Source organism: Argiope bruennichi, chromosome X2 (assembly GCF_947563725.1).
Source record: "Argiope bruennichi chromosome X2, qqArgBrue1.1, whole genome shotgun sequence".
Classification (NCBI taxonomy): domain Eukaryota; kingdom Metazoa; phylum Arthropoda; class Arachnida; order Araneae; family Araneidae; genus Argiope; species Argiope bruennichi.
In genome coordinates, this window is record NC_079163.1 from 69,110,880 (window position 1) to 69,128,527 (window position 17,648).

Consider the following 17,648-nt stretch of genomic DNA (forward strand, 5'->3'; position numbering starts at 1 on the left):
TGTCGCTGAAATCGAAATTAGACTGATCTCTATAAAAAAAGGGGGGGGGGGAAGGGGAATGACGAGTGTAAAAGGAGCGACTTTCCACGATTACAAAATTGTTTTATTTTTGGTGTTATAGCTACGATTTTTTTTCTTGCAATCTTCTGACATCGGCATTTTTTAGATAGAAAAAAAATAATAACTCCGGAATTTAAAATTCCCTGTATTTTTCCAGTTTTAATGGACGGTTTCTAATTCTCCTGTATTTTCCCGGTTTTCACTGTGCCGTGGGAACCTTGTAAGATAAATTAATGACAGTACTTGGTTCACACTACAAATCTTCTGACAGCTTGAGGGTATAACAAGTATATTAAGAAATTAGTTATTTTTTACTGTAAAACTAGCAGACAAAAAAATCTGAACATTAATGTGGTTTTCACTAGAAACATTGCTTTAACAAAAACAACTGAAAAGTAAATCATCACTCTTTTTAATGCGATCTGAATGAAAAAAACTGAATTTCGAAAACGTTGAAATTCCCATTTCCTCGAAAATATGTCATGTGTTACTCTTTCAACTAATACATCTGGATCTGAAAAAATGTCTAACAACAATCATTTGATATTAGAAATTTCATTATAGACTATTTTTCCAATTAACATTTTATTTAATTTCTCAGTGGAATTCTCTGATATGAATGTTTTCAGAAAGAAAATGATATAAATTCATGAAAAATGAAAAAAAAAAAAAAAAAAAAAAAAAAAAAAAAACCTATTTAAGTGGGTTATTTGAAAGTGCAAAAATAAATAAGTAAAATGCTACTGCAATTAGATTTAAAAAATAATAGAAATAAATACCAAAACAGAAGACTCCTCAGACAAAGGAATAAATGGTGGACTGGATGTAAACCGTCCTGTTGACATAAAGCAAGTTAAGCTATCATACAGAAATTGGGAAATACATTTCAGGAAATCTCCATCATTATAGCAGAACCTAAATAGAAAGGCAAAATTCAAAAAAGGATATAATGAAAGTTAATATAAATACTACACATAAATTAGACTGAAAATTTTACAGTCTCTACTAGGAATAAAATATCGAAATATGATTTTAAAACTACTCACATCAAGAACCCTAAACATATATAACACACTTTTTTTTCTTTTCTTAATAAAGTTCTGAAAACCAAATTTTAACAAATTTACAACTACAGGAAGAAAAAAAAAAGAAAAAAAAAATGCAGACTGGTGCAGTGAAAAGAGAATGACAGCGATGAATTAACTTAGATATAAAAATATCCGAATTCCTGCAGCTCTCCAGCTCATTTTGGGGCCATGTAAATTAATAAAACATATATGATCCGAAATTCCAACAACCACATATTGTATACAAGCTTGTTCTCAAGCATTTTACCAATTAAATCACATTCCATACAAAATAGATTATAAGAAAATGCAAAGAAAAAGAGAATATAAAAAGAGAAAAATCAGTTACAAAAACATAAAATGGAAAATACAGAATATACCAGTCTAATAATATCCACAACTTTACAGGGTTTTTTTTAATTAAACCTTATATTATGAAGAGAATCGAATATGCATTTTGGACCTCTTTCTATTGATCTGTTGGGTTTAGAACGTATGGTTTTCAAGGCAAAAATCAAACCTCAAAATTCATTTATCATGTTTATTGAGTTTTGGAGTTAAGTCACATTCACACCGACAATCTATCCAATCCAACGAAGATCTAATATATCTAAAATTTTAGAGTAAAAGTTCTGTACTAAAATTGCTCATATAACTTTTCAATTATGAGTAATTTTATCCACACATGAACAAATAAATAACTTGGTAATCCATCTTATGACATATTTGGTCCAACATTTATTACAGATCTACAATTCTAGTATAAAACCACATGCCGAATTTCATTTATAGTTAATTCGCTGAGCTTTTGGGATATCGTGGTCTTATACCAGCTCATAGGCATATAAATTTTTCTTTAATTCCCTTTTTTTATAATAATACCTTTCATAAACTTCCTTCTTTTTCAATCTACTTAAATTAGAAAATTAAATGCACGCAGATGCATCGACAAGACAAAATCACAAGCGCACGTAAATCGTTATTTTTATTCTCCTTCAACTCACGAGAAACAAGGTAAGTAGGGCGAAAAGAAGGATGCTAGTTTGTGATTTTCTGAATGATCAGGGATCGGATAAACTTGCAGCAGCCCCTAGAATAGCACTCCTCTCTAATTTAATGGTGCTTTGCGATGCGATTACTCGGCTTTAATAGCCCATGGTTGGCGCGATGCTTCGGAAAGTGACAAAAGGTTTTTTTCATCAGAACTGCAATTATAGAATGATATTAACGAATGGATTAAAATATAGTCCGTCAAAATCATGAATTATCTGAAAGAGAAAGCAGTAAATGTTACACAAAATAAATAAACAGCATTTTGAAACACATTGGGAGTACAGTTCGGCAGCTCCAATGGATGAGCCGACACTGATACAAACAATTTTAAAAACTTAAATTTCTATTAAGCTATCTTACTTCATTTCCGATGTCAAATGGTCCAGAGCCTGTCGTAATGAAGCAAGCGATTTGTGAGGTAAAGGTACATTCATATGAGCCCGTATTCTGCTAATGATATAAGCATTGATAGATGACCAGAAACTGTCTGAAGAGTCTTCCTTCATTTGTCCAAAAGGTAAAGCAGCCTGAAGATCAAGAATTATATTTTCAACAACATTCCTTGGAAAATCAGGATGATTCTCTCTCATGGGTTGCAACGTTCCAGTCTAAAAACAAAATTCAAAGTAAAAATTAAAAAAAAAAAAAAAAAAAAAAAAAGCACAGTCAAGGCGTTATTCAGTCGATTGTGTCCATGAAAAGAATTCTAATAGTAAATGCTGAAAAATAGAAAATATACATATCATTGCACTTTGTTGTACACCTCTAAGCTTTTTTTTTTTTTTTTAATATTAAGTATTCCAGGGGTGTTTGTGGGACCCCAAAAAATCCCCTGAAACTTTTACGGACTTACTACCGACATTTTGGAGTTTCGAGAAGGGGGGGGGGGGGAGAAATGAAAAATTACGATTATGAAGTATTGAATGACCTAATTATAAAAGTTCAATGAATTACTTTTTTTGCAAAATTAATAACCATTAATTTTGCAAAATCAAGACCTTTGAACCCAGGTCACGTGATCGCACATCTGGTCGAACGAAGTCTCTCCCTTTTTTTTCTGCCGCGCCTACGTGCCGAAAAGAATCCAGAAGAGAATGTCCGAGAACCGGGGGAATGAGTCATAACTCGCAATAAGGAAAGAACAAAAAAGAAGTTTTTTTCTCCTTTTCACGCATTATTACTGCCTTTGGGGAAAGAAAGGAAAAAGTTTTCACCACACACACTGACCTTTTTCTTTTCTGCTTTCAAAGCAAACAAAATTACCCAGATCAAAATAAATAATTCATTATTATTCCTACTTCCTTTTGAACGACGATCCCCGGAATTTCCGGGTATCGAAGTTCAAAATCCCCGGAATTCCGGGGTTTCCCCGGAGCACAAACACCCCTGCTGGTTTCAACACCCTTTTTTTTCCATGCATGGTGTTACATGAGTCCATTAATACACTAATTAAGTTTGCCTATGGAATATTATTATCTGCAATAGTATTAACAACTGCTTTAAAAACAGCTTCTGAATTGCAAGATTCCATCTTTAGAGATGCAAAATGATGAACTACAACTTCATTATGATTGTTGTCATAAAACTGCACCAATATTGCCAGTATACTTTCTTGAGCATTGCTAGTACTTTCATCCAAATTTAGAGAAAATGGAGTCTCCTTTAAAGTTTTAATGATATTTTCCTTAATAGTTTTTGCGAGCCCATATTTCATCTTATAACATGCAGTAGTCCTGGACATTTCCAACGAGTTTAGTGCCGTCTGATCGCGGCTCAACTGTTTGCAGAGTTCAATTAAATTGGGAGCTACATTGAAAGAAAGAGAATTCTCGGCGATAAACGAAGTTATTAATACCTCTTGGCGTGTTTTTCTTGTCACTATATCCAATGGCCGAGCATCAGTCTCCAGTAAGTCATCGGTATTTTTTGAATTAGCATAATTACTTAAAGTCATTGAATGTATAATGCACTTTGAATATTTTATGTGGTCACAGTTTTAGAATGATTTGTGAAAGCCTTGAATCCTTCCCCACCATACTTCAACAATGAGTTACAAAAAACACAATATGCTTGTCCAGCAACATTTATTTTCTTGCACCATGCGCCGATGGTATCCCCATTACCATCTCTCCGTTCAATCCAATTCCACCTAAATGCATTCCGGACACCTTCTTCTAATTGTATAATATCACTATTTATATCGAGAAATTTCATAGTGAAATTCTCTTGCGTACATAAATAAAAAAATATTTCAATAAACGAAACGAAAAATTTACACGTGCATCAATAAATGAAACGAAAATTTTACACAGCGGAGAAAAAAAAGTTGCGAAGCGATCAATGACAAATAGCTAATACGGCGAAAATTCCCCCTTATCTACTTATTGGCGCCACGCCAGGAGAGATAAGTCCTTTGAACTCAGAGTCACGTGATCGCACATCTGGTGGAACGAAGTCTCTCCCTTTTTTTTTCTGCCACGCCTACTTGCCGAAAAGAATCCAGAAGAGAATGCCCGAGAACCGGGGGAATGAGTCATAACTCGCAATAAGGAAAGAACAAAAAAGAAGTTTTTTCCCCCCTTTTCACGCATTATCACTGCCTTTGGAGAAAGAAAGGAAAAGTTTTCACTACACACACTGACCTTGCGTTTTCTGCTTTCAAAGCAAACAAAATTACCCAGATCAAAATAAATAATTCATTATTATTCCTACTTACTTTTGAACGACGATCCCCGGAATTTCCGGGTATCGAAGTTCAAAATCCCCGGAATTCCGGGGTTTCCCCGGAGCACAAACACCCCTGGTATTCTTAAACTGAAATACTACAAGAGCTGCAAATTTAATGATTTTATGTTAGATTCTTGCACAGATTCGGGTGATACAGCGATCAAAGTTGTAGAGGAATTTGATGAAAGAGTGTAAGCTACACGTCTAAAGTGCATCTTGCTAAGGATATATTTTGGAGCTTTCTAGAACTGTAACATTTTGAATAATTAAATAATTAAGCCATGCAAAATTTGTCAAAGAAATTCATTATTTATAAGATTTTTAGAAAAAAATATATTTAATTACCGTTTGTCAAAGGTTTTGTGCAATGTACAGTAGATTCGAAATTATATTGTCACAGACATTCTGTATTTCTCATATAATTAAAATCCTTATAATTAAAAGAAAAATTCCACATTTATTTTTTGAGGATGAATTTGAGATTATTTTAACCCAAATGTAAAAATGCATTTTTTTCCCAGTTAAAAAAATAACATTTCCCAATGTAAAAGTGCAGAAAATCTAAAAATGCATTGTGAATCTAGATAGAATAAGAAAACTTTCACTTAGGTTTCACCATCTGTTTCTATTCATAGGATATTTTTATTTCTAGTTTACTATACAATCCTATAATTTTCAACTGAATACAATTTAATCAATTTTAAAAATATCGATGCGATCTATTTGATCGAGTTGTAACAAAAGAGAAAAACTTTTAATTGACCAGTTTTGCTTAAAGCATTGAATAAAAATGATTTTAGTCCAAATGCAATTTGTGAAAATTAATAGAAAAGCTGACAAAAATTACTCACCCCCTTCTTGTTTTGAAAATGATAGTACCTATTTATCTCCACAAGTTAAAAGTTTTTTTTCCTTTTTATTAGAATACACAATATAGCGCCACCATCCTCTGAGCTTAAGCAACAGCATTAATTAAAATGAAAACTTGCCCATAAAGATTTTAGCAAACTTTATTTTATTTACCAGTGAGGCCATAAAAGAGTAAATTAGGTAGCTGCCGCTTAACGTGATCACTTTAGAACTTAAGTATTCTGATAAACATTAATCGATTGGGTAAAATAAAATATATATTTGTCATATCAAAGGAAAAGAAAAGGCTAGTTATAATTTATTTCGAAAATACCAAATAAAAATGTATTATGTTCTCATCACCACCTATTCTTCAATGTTTCACTTATAAATTGTATGCATTTGTAATATTTTTAAATTTTTATATCCTTTCTTTTAATATCCTTTTTTTTTTCTTTTCAAAATATCAAGAGTTTGCCTCGTTTCGGCGCACGTTGAAAAGTTTCTTCAACACATTCATTAATTTCGGACCCATTAACGTTTATTGCCTTATCTTCCTCACAAAAAGTTCCAGATTTTTCGAAATTTTACAAAGAAACTATGAAATTTTCATCTGCACCACACTGACTAAATTTAGGTAAATATCTATACAGGTCAGGAATTCCAATCATGCCTTCAACTCTAAAATAATTCTTTTTATCCAATCTACTTTCGTAATTCGATTGGATTGGATTGCAGGCAATAATGATTTATGGATGTCCAACAAATATTAAGCCAGAGCCGGCAGCATAGCTAAAGGTATGAATCAATCCAAATCACTCTAGTCCAGAAAAAACGATGCGAAAACCATCCCATGGAAAAAATAACCATACAAGTGTTGTCAGCAATTTCACGAACGTCAATCATTACCGTTGGCTGAAAATGAAAGATTGTTGAATTACCTATTTAAAATCTGATAACACTAAATGAATACTTTTATGTAATTTGAATATTCTGTTTGGGATCAGAGGTTTCTGATAATTTACAACAAATGAAAACACAGGATTCCTACTCTTAATGAGGATGAAAATTCAAGGACTTTTAAAAAAGAAAAATCACGGACAGTAAAATTATGTATTTTAGATACGGAAATGAGTAGATAATAAATTTAAATAAAACACTTTCACTGTAATGCTCAAACACACGATTCTTTTCATTCCTACTACTTCTAAATGCTTAAGAGAAGATGACTAAAGATACTTGTTTTTCTTATCTTCAGTCAATAATCTAGAACTTGCAGCTCAAACTGGGTTGCAAGACCACAGTACAAGAGTCATTAACGTCAGTTACAACACAAAGGGTACTGATTTCACCTGCACAGTCATACTTAAGCTGAAAAAAATTCATTAAAAATTTCCATAAAAATATCTGACCTTACTTTTGAGAAAAGGGAAAATGCAAGAGATAGATACAAATTAAGAAATCTTTATTTACATTTAAACAAATGAACCGGAATTCCAATATTTGAAATTTACATTTTAAATTACCCTGTTAAAGCCTCAATTCCTAAAACTATTTGATTATGTTTGGCATTGAAAATCTATTCTCTTCTGCTTTTTCAACTAATTTATTCACATATTTCTACAATTTAAAAGTAGTCTCTTCAATTATTACCCCCACTTTTAACTTTTAAATCATTTAATTTATCTGCAATGTTTTTTTTTATCACTCTAAGATTGTAATCTTTGCCCGTCGACTTTTTTTTAAATGTATTTACAGCATGCATTTTTCTGCATATATTTCTTTTGTGATTTGGATATTTCCTACTCCACTATATCTTTTTTTCAATTCAGCTGAAATCAAATGGTCTGGCCATGGAATTTTATTAAGAGAATCTTAATTATTTACCGCAATTTCTGATATGACTTTTGACTTTTTATTAATTATTTTGATGAAAATTTGTCAATTCTATATTTTGGATACTTCAAATTCTACTGAAGTGCAAGCCACACCATTCAAAAAGTTGTTCAATTCTAATAAACTTGAATAAATTCTTTTCCTTGTAAGCGTTTGTAAGTGGCAAGTTCTCCTCGGACATGAACACTCATGTTCTTCTGGCAAGTGCATACATGAGAAGAAACTTATCCAAAGCTTTACAAATGAACCTATATACTATATCCTGGCATTCATGTTTTAAATCTGCTGGCTGTATTTTCGATTTTTTTTTTTTTTTGGCTGATTAGTAAGCTTTTTGAACATTTTGTCCCAAAAATATCCAGTATTAACTTTTCTGATATTTTGCAAATGAAGGAAATGTTATTAAACAATTCTTAAGCCCTTCAAGAATATTATTTTTCACGACACTAAAAGTTTTCAAGCAGTAATTACTATCTTTTTCATATCCAATACTATATATGGTAAAAGTGTATATAGAAGAATGCAAAACAAATGTATGAATAATTATTTCAAGGATCTTTGTTGCATTTATCAACAAATTTATATGATTTAGATTTTGGTGTTATAAATGTCAACATATAATTGTTCATCATTTCAACTGCTTATCCAAAGTAGCTGCATTCTCCACATAGCTAGCTGCTTTCCAAAAATTCTTGGAAAGTTTCAAATTCTCTAATAATTTGAATTGTTTCTAGCATTAGTATTTCAGCCAGCGTAACGCAATCATGGACAATAAATAAAACAGTATGTTTTGCTTACAGTTGCTTGGAAAGGAGAAGCAAATTAGTTCCCATGGTACAGCATGAGGTCTATGCCAGAATCAAACTGCATCGATCTTTTCCCCTCAGATACCAGAATCGTGTTGGGTTAATCTTCTTTCAAAAAATTCATAAATGAAAAGGGGACTAATTGACAATCCATGAGAGGTACACATTAAATAAATATTACAAAAATCTACACTGCTCTGCCAGACATTCTGTGGAATTTCAATTGATAAGCAAAAATGGATATCATTTGCAAAATATAATTTCCCATTCATGAATACAATTTATATCTGTCAAGAAATTTCTTATTGACAAAACAAACAGAGACTATTATTTCAAAAACATCCAATTCTTCTGTATCTAAAATTTATCAATTTCAAAACTTACCAATGCATAAAATATGAATAAATGAAATTCCCCTTCAAAATAAAATGAATAAATTTTAAAAAAAGGTAAGAGTTTGATGAAACATACTTGATAAGCACTGAAAATATTCAAACTAAAATTTTATACTTAGAAAAAAAAAAGGCAACTTACACAGAAATCGTCCCAAGCAGTTTCATTTTCACGAGAATTGAAACTACAAGGTTGTGTATTAGAAAGACTGTCCCAAAAGCATGTACTCTGAATTTTAGTTTTTTTTCTAACTGCTCCAGTGGAAGTAGATTTTGGACCGACTTGTTTACTTAAAGGTGAAATAGCTGCTGTAGGCAAATTCTTCAATAAAATGAAAAAAAGAACCGAGTCAGAATTGTTGAAATACAAAATAAGTCCAATGTTAAACCGAATCCACTACCCTATAATTCTTAATTTATGCAATGTAATCAAGCATATCCATAAGAATACAGAACATTAAAAATTTAATTACAAAAGATTAAAAGTTTATCAGTTTTTAAAACATAATGACTAAAACTCACAAATATCTTTACACAATCAAATATGTATTTAAGCATTTTAAACAAATTTTCTATAATATGAAAGCCAGCATTCAAAATGTTTCACAAATTCACCTATAACTGACTTTTAAAGAAATTGTACATTAAAATCTATAAATTCAATACAAAATTGATATTAATGACTTGCAAATGTCCACTGTTCTACAATTCTAGAAATAGAAAATCCTATAATGAAAGATAGCAAATTTTCAAAATAATAGCTGGTAAATATATATAATTTTTAGTATTAGAATATCACTTATGATAATTCACTGTAATTTCCTTTTATAAATTAATAAATAATTATCTCAAAACAATTCACACACTTGATTTATCCAAGGCAAATTGGTTTCAAACACTTTGGAAATAGACTTATCAGAATCAACTCCTTCACTAATATTTACACTTGGTTCGACTGTAGAGCTTTCAGTAGTTCCTGGAGCAGAAGAAGAGCTAGCAACATTTTCTGACTTATTTGAAGACACAGCTTGGTCATTCTAAACAATACAAAATGAAATAAATTAAAAAAGAACGACATCAAAAACACAAAAGGAAATTTAAAAAATTGAAATTATGTCTAGAATTAAGTAAAAACGTTACAATGCATAAATTTCACATTCACAACTAAGATAAATTCCAGTACACTATTACAAAGATAAACTCATTGTACATTTCTAAATTTCTCTGAAGGTTCAAAAGCCATTAACTCAAGAACTTTCATGGTAACAAACACTTCCCGTGTATTTAACTGATCACATAAAAAAAGTACCAAAATAATTTCTAATACCCAAGCAGCAGGATTGTTCACTCCTCCAGCTTTCTTGTTTATTTACACAGTATGGCAGATTCTGTGTTAAGTTTCAAGAAGAAAATCGAATATGTATTTTATACCTTTTTCCTTGGTGTGACTAAGTTCAAAATTTCAGACAGACTAAGAATTTCGGTGCTCACACTTATGCCATCGTATTTTTCAGCACTGCATTCGCATGCATACGAAAAGGCAGATTAATAGACAATAATAATCTTGGCAGATTTCGTGCAATCTAATGCACATTAATAAATATGGTAATGAAATTGCTGAATTTCCTCTTTCTAATTCGTTTTGATATCAAATTATCGAGTTACATATACATAACAGAATTTCAATAGACGAATTTCGCCTACATATTAACAGAGATCTACAATTTTGTCGCATAAATGATGAATAAAATTTCACCTGCCTAGCTTGCTATGTTTTTGGATTGTTGTGTTGTTCATAGGCAAACATAGTTTTTTGAAATTAAGTGCAAAACGAAACGATTCATCAAAATCTCGAGGATTAATTCTTTAATAACTACAATACTTTCTCTTTGAATGTAATAAAGAAAAATGAAATACAGCTACAAAAACATGACTTCAAAAAAACTTTCCTGTAATCATTAGTTAATTTTTTTAAAATTCAAAACTATGTTAAAAACCTAATCTACAACAAATATTGACAGGGTAACAAAGTACTTTTATTCACTTTCACGATTCTTCATTCACGAATTTGTTCATTAAATTTTTTTTTTCCCTTATTTGCTGAAGACATTGATAGAGAGCTGAAGATTAAATATTTCTTCATGTATGCAATTTAAATAGACTAGTAATATAAGAAACAACAGAGTTCTGGCAAGCTTTAAGGATAGTCTCGCTCACATTTTTTATTGCCAAGCCCCTATTTAACAGCTATGACAACTGTGATTTACTGCCTGTGAAGTTACACTCAAAAGCATTAGGGAAGGATATTCATTATTTTTAAAACCATATAAAAATATTCATCTTATTCATGTGTGAACATGACTTCAAAATACAATTGCACGATATACACTTATTAGATCTTTTATAAGGTGGACAGAAAGAAAACCCGCAATAATTTGTTATTCACAGCCATTTTCCCTTGTGTTACCTGCATTGTGTTTATAGATACAATAATTAAATAAGATTTTAGGTACTTCTGATTATAAACAACATCACAGGCACATTAATATTAATGACATATTAAATCAGTCATGTAGCTCAATCAAGAGAAGTTGTGAAAAAAAAAAATAACTCATATGCATGAAGTCTTTCTAATAAACACATCATAAGTCCATTGGGTTATGAGATCATGTGGTATTTTGAATTTTGGGTGCCTTTTTCATAGAGACGGCGGCAGAGGTCTAACAGCGGAGGGGGAGGAGACAAGTCCGACAGGCACAGCTTCTGTAATTTAATTACAAAATAACTCATAATAATTTTACATTTAATTAAAGACATTAATTAATTCAATTATTTTAATTAAATTAACATTAATTAAAATAAATATTAAATAGCTCATTAAAATTCTTCACTTTCTTAGTTTTCTTTTTTATTCAGTTACTGACCCTAATTTTTCTCTAATTATTAAAAAATTTGCTAGGATTTTTGTAAAAAAAATATTCTAAGTTTCTTTCCCTGACCATCAAAACATTGTTAATAACTGAATCTGTTTTTTAAAACAATTTTGACAGTTAATCGCACCGAGTTCTAATTGTAAAAATAAATAGTTATATTTCAATCTCGATTTTAGTATATAGATCGAAACACAGGTTGTAGCAATAAATTATCGTAATTTGTTAGAACATGATCATGGAAATATTTAATTGGACTTAAACAAGCGTTTTTAACTATTTTGAATTTGGTTCGAATTTAATAAATTTCTTAATCTTCTGGATCGTTTTTAATATTTGTAAATATTTCAATTACAGCAAAAAGGAATTAATCGAATATGGATTCAATAGTTTAAAAATGCCTAGTATTGGATAATGATATATGCAAAATAATAATATAACTAAATTTAAAAATTCATAACAAGTTTTCTTGATTAGTTAATTTTTTTGAAATTGAAAAATGCTTCTATAATGTGCCATTATATGAAAACAATTGATGCATAAAACTATTGAAGAGAGAGAAAACATGACAAAAGATATATAGTATAATTATTTTAAGAACCCATACTAATTCAAAAGGAAAGAAAAAAAATCACTATCGTTGTCAGCGACATCCTGAAGATTATTAGAACTTTCACCGTCTTCAAGTGAGGAGTTTTTGACGAAATAATTTCACACGGATTCTTTCTGTTACTCCCAATTTTAAAACTGGAGATACTTGATTTCGTTGTACTAATACGGGATATTTCAAACACATATGTCTTTTAGCATTATCAGTGTGAAGGTATTTTTGACATACAATGCATTTAACTTTGTATCTATTGCGTTTGAATAGCATGGCACGATAGAAGAATGAATGCGTGCTATTATAATGGAGTCGATTTAAAATGAACGTAGAAACTAAATTCAAAATGGTTTGATATAGGAAACTTTGCAGAAATACAGAATAATTAATAAAAAATGCTCGATATTTTTCGCAAAAATCGATCTTTTTTTAGCGCAGTCACTAACATAAAATTTTTTTAAATAAGGATCGCAGCAACGAGTATTAATTCCGATGTGTTTCAAATCTGAGGCATGAATAATACAGAATGTTCTGTCATAAATACAGAAGGCGGAAAAAGTATGATAATGTTGTTTTTTAAGAAGGCATGAGAAAATATTTTGTAAATATATGTACAAATTTACATACATTAACAAACAATTAAACATATAAAACAAAACAATTTCTTTAATAGTAAGATATGAAAAAATGCATATGTGAAAAATGGACTACTTGAACAGTAAATTTCCCATATACTTAATTATAGTATGTGTATATTTAGACTTAAAAACCAATACATTTTATTGAAAAACATATAATGGAATTTGAAATCCTCTATCTTCATTTTTAGGCACATGTTCTAGTTATTAAGTACTTTTTTCCCGGGGAGCTATTGCAAGCTAATGTTTCCCTCCCCCACCCCCCAAAAAGTCGTTTCATTCTCAATTAGTTTTTCTTAATATATTATATAAGAATATTCTATGAATAACTAATTTTATTAAGACATCTTTATCCGAATTATATTCAAAATTTAGACGGACTTGCTTTTATATAGTTTTGCCGTGAAGAGTATACTGAATATAGAAATCGACAATTTTAATTATTAATTTACTCAAAAAGTTTAGTGCATACTTGGAAAAGCAGTTTAGCTACACTTTTGATGTAGCTAAGAATTTACTATTCACATATATTTTTTATAGTCAATTGCAATCGGTAATACTTTATTTGTGAAATAGTTGCAGCCTCATAAGTTAGATTGCAAAAAAGAAAAAAGTTAAATAAATCTAAATTACAATTACACAATTTACTTACCACAATGATTTATAGTGAATTCACATAATTTGGCTATACCAAAGCAATTCTTCTTAGTATGTTGACTTTAATTATCTACAATTTATTACATTTACAGATTTTAATCAGAGAATTGGCATAAAAAATAAACATAACATATCGGAAAAACTTCAAATTCAGTCTAATTTGGCACACATTGAAAAGGTCATCCCATTATTTAAAAAATTATCTCAGAAGCTAGTGGTAAAATAGGTACATGAAATTGCACACAGATGTTGCACATATCTATCTTCAGAAAAACCAATATGCTCTTACCATTAAAACACCATATAATCATACACCAAAATGTACAGAGTGTCTGAAGTATTTAATAAAACTAATTTAAATTATACAAAATTTAAATATAAATACTTAAGTTAAAATACATAAGTATGCACATTTAACTAACCCTGATTTTATTAAGAGATGAAGATTCATTTTCCGATGCTTTATCACTTTTAGCAAGATCTCGAATCATCTTCAAAGCCTGCTGTCTCTGAACATCAGATTTTAAAGTCTTAGCTTCTCGATAAAGGCCAATTAGAAAATCTGAGTGGTATTCGACTCCACCCTGGGGAATGTTTGATGGATCAGTAGTAGAATGCGAAGTAACAGATTCTGTAGCAGAAGTTGGACAGATGGGAGAAAAATTTCTGAAAAATAAGTGCAAATGAAAAATTGGATGACTAATGAACGAAAAAAAACAAAAACAAAAAACCAACAACCTTTAAGTAAGATATTAAAAAAACCAAATAATTTAATCTTTATTAATAGCACCACGAGCAGTAACTAAATTTCTAGAAGTTTAGCATGATCCGATAATTTATCCTTAAATTTAATGTTTACAAGTGGTTAATGATCACAATCGCATGTGGGTTTCTGAGGTAAAATAATACTGCCGAAATGATCTTACAAACTGGAAATTTGATCTTATTATCAATGAAGCATTTTTTTTCTCAATAAAGATATTTTAGAATATGAGTACATGTTAAATACAAACAAAATATACACTTATTAATAGTACTTTCAAACATTATAGGAAAAAATTTAAATTAGGCGCAAATTTTTAGAAAATGTAATGCTTTTATCAGCTGATTTAAAATGTTCAAGCAGTTGATTTTAAAAGCTGATCAGCAGAGAACTACATTCAGCAAACTGCTAACAATGTGCCTTTATTATCTAGATTATTAACAGCTAAATTACGAAATCAGTAATTTCATTTGTTTATCAGTTTCCTACATTTACTGTTTCATAATTAGATATAATTCTATGTTTTCAATAAAGTTCAGTCGTTTTTGCACACAAGAAAATGCAGCCATTTCTGTACTGTTCCAAACTAATTAATCTCACACCTGTTAATTAATTTAGAAACATATACTAAAAGAGCACACACGATATCGAAAAACCGTCATCTTATTCACGAAAGGGAAAACACTGTTATTATATGGCAGGCAATCGAACTAAAATAATTATTTCAAGACTTTATTTTTAACTTTCTACAACAAGCTTTAAACACAAAATACAATTTATCTGATCTGCAACTTTTGCAGAAAATGTATAATAGTGTGATAGCTTATTTTTTCATTAATTTGCAGAAATAAATCATCTGTTTCTAGACTGGTATCCGGCCCAAATGGTTAAGATATAAATTTATTAAATCCCCCAAATGGGAAAGCATACAACAGAATGTCGAGTACTTGTGAATTAATTTAACCCTCTAGCTGCGAAATTCTTTAAAATCCCTATTTAGATGCGATGTTAGCAAACAAGTTCAAATATTTTTCAAAAGAAGTCAACTGATACTACATGTTACACGATAATAATATAATATAATATAATAAAAATTTGTAATCGTAAAAATAAGCACTCTAAACTACGAAAAACGCAGAATGCAATAGAAAATGAGTTGACTGCCAACCCGCGGAAATCGCGGGATAAGCAGCTGGAGGGTTAAATAAGGTCCCTATGGAGAGGGGGGGGGGAAACGCTAACTTATAATTTTTTTAGGAGAAACATTTTTTGACTAAAATTACTGGACTGCATACCAATGAAATCACTATATGATGAACGAATGTCGAACTGAATTTGACTGATCTCTAAAGAGGAGAGTTTCAAAAAGAGATGAAAGGGAAAAAAATTTATTTGACACCTAAGGGGATATAAAGCAGTTATCATGATAAGGAATAGCAAACGAAGACTGCAAAAGAATAAAGACTGAAAAAATAAAAACATTAAGGAATACTATAGAATAACAATTTTACAAAATAAATTTAAGAAAATAAAAAGTATATAATAAGAAAGTTAATGATTTAATTAAAAAAAATTTAAATAGAAATGCATATTTCAGTATAACAGTTATGGAAGTAAGGACAAGTTGTATTCAAGAGTAAATATAGAATGACAAAAGGAAAAAAAGTATTAGCACAGAAAGCATTCACATATTGACCAAAATTAATACATTTGGACACTCACCCTACTTTTGAAAGATCTTGATTTGGATGCAACTGAATCAAATTACTGCTTGGATTTGGATTAGTTGATTCTGTACTTTCATACTGATCAGAGTGTAAGTTTCTCACAGAAGAAGAACACATATTTAGCACTGGTTCCTTTTTAAGAAAACTAGCATACCTACATTGAGCTGGAAAAATAAAATGAAATTGTAAAACATTATACAATGACTAATTTCATATCTGGTGCTGCATTTATTTAAAAAGCAGAACTACTAATAAAATTGATTATTTTAGTAAATTTAAAACCATGCAAATACAATATCTTTGCATCTTTCTCATATTATGAGTTATGATAAGTTATTTAAAAATGGATTTGAAATTTTGATAAGAGAAAAAAACTATTGTTTCTCTTTCTTTCAATGTTTCACATGAAATACTAATTTTAAATATTGTAAATGATCTGAATATTTATAGAAATAAATGCCTATTTGAAATCATTCGAATCCCCTTTCCCATTAAGAAACAGATACGACAGAACAGTTAGTAAAGAAGTGAAGAAACTAAACAACAAGGTCAAAGAATACACAGTAAGTTAGGAAAAAAAAAAAAAAATTCATGCAGTCCTTATCAATATGTACTTAAGTATAAACATGAATAGCCAATTATAAACAAATTTGATACAAAAATTTATCAATTTCTTTTAAAAATTAAACTTAATTGCGATAAAAAATAAAGTATTACAAAAATTCACATTTACTTGCATTTTAATCCTCAATAATTCAGCATTTTAATAATACACAATTAAATTTATTTTAAAAAACCAGTAAGACCGTTTCCCTGCAATACAATTCTTATGGTTGGAAAGATAGATTTACAGATTCTTAATGAACTTGATGAATCCTTGGTGACTAAAGTGACGGTTTTGAAAAATGCAAAAATTATGGACCATTTCAAATCGGAACCAAGATATGAGATTCTTCTGAAGAATTCCATGCAACATCACGCCCTTTCCTAAAGTTATATAAATGCGAACCGCACCAAACGTATAAATCTACCGCTGGAGTTGCGTTAGCAGTACGAACTGAAAGTTGTGGATGTTGACCGCTATTGTTGTTAGCGATTTACTATTTAACCATGTTGTTAGTTCCTACAAACGTATTTTTTAGTCCGTATTTGCCTGAATTTTTGTTGTTTGTACCTTGTGCTTCTTGGAATAATGCATTCCCATTAGCAAAAACTATCCGTTTGATAATCCAGGATATGCATTTGTTAGACAAAGCAACTTCATTTAAGAACAAGATAGGATTTCAATTTTATTGATCTAAACTGTTTAAATTATCGTTTTGAAGTACTTTTGCCCTTTTACGCAAAATATTTAATTATTATTAGGAAGAATTAATATTTTACACCTGACATTTTTTCAGAAGTCAGCCCGTTCGCAAATTTCAAAAATTTTCACTGTTATGGCAATCTCTCCATGGTCATTGAAATGACTGTTATAGG

At 30.1% G+C, this 17,648-nt stretch overlaps 1 protein-coding gene across 3 annotated transcripts in view; it reads right to left on the reverse strand.

Moving 5' to 3' along the window:
* The window catches only part of LOC129961078 (uncharacterized), a 148,102-nt gene that overhangs the window by 14,330 nt on the left and 116,124 nt on the right, over nt 1-17,648 (reverse strand). For 2 of the 3 annotated variants that reach the window (XM_056074888.1, XM_056074887.1), the window contains exons 22-27: nt 16,165-16,333; nt 14,102-14,345; nt 9,717-9,887; nt 8,993-9,172; nt 2,541-2,788; nt 840-975 (exon numbers count right to left, since the gene is read on the reverse strand). In XM_056074888.1, coding sequence (XP_055930863.1) covers nt 840-975; nt 2,541-2,788; nt 8,993-9,172; nt 9,717-9,887; nt 14,102-14,345; nt 16,165-16,333 — 1,148 coding nt within the window. The remainder of the gene's footprint in view (nt 1-839; nt 976-2,540; nt 2,789-8,992; nt 9,173-9,716; nt 9,888-14,101; nt 14,346-16,164; nt 16,334-17,648) is intronic. The other variant, XM_056074889.1, reaches the window with a different exon arrangement.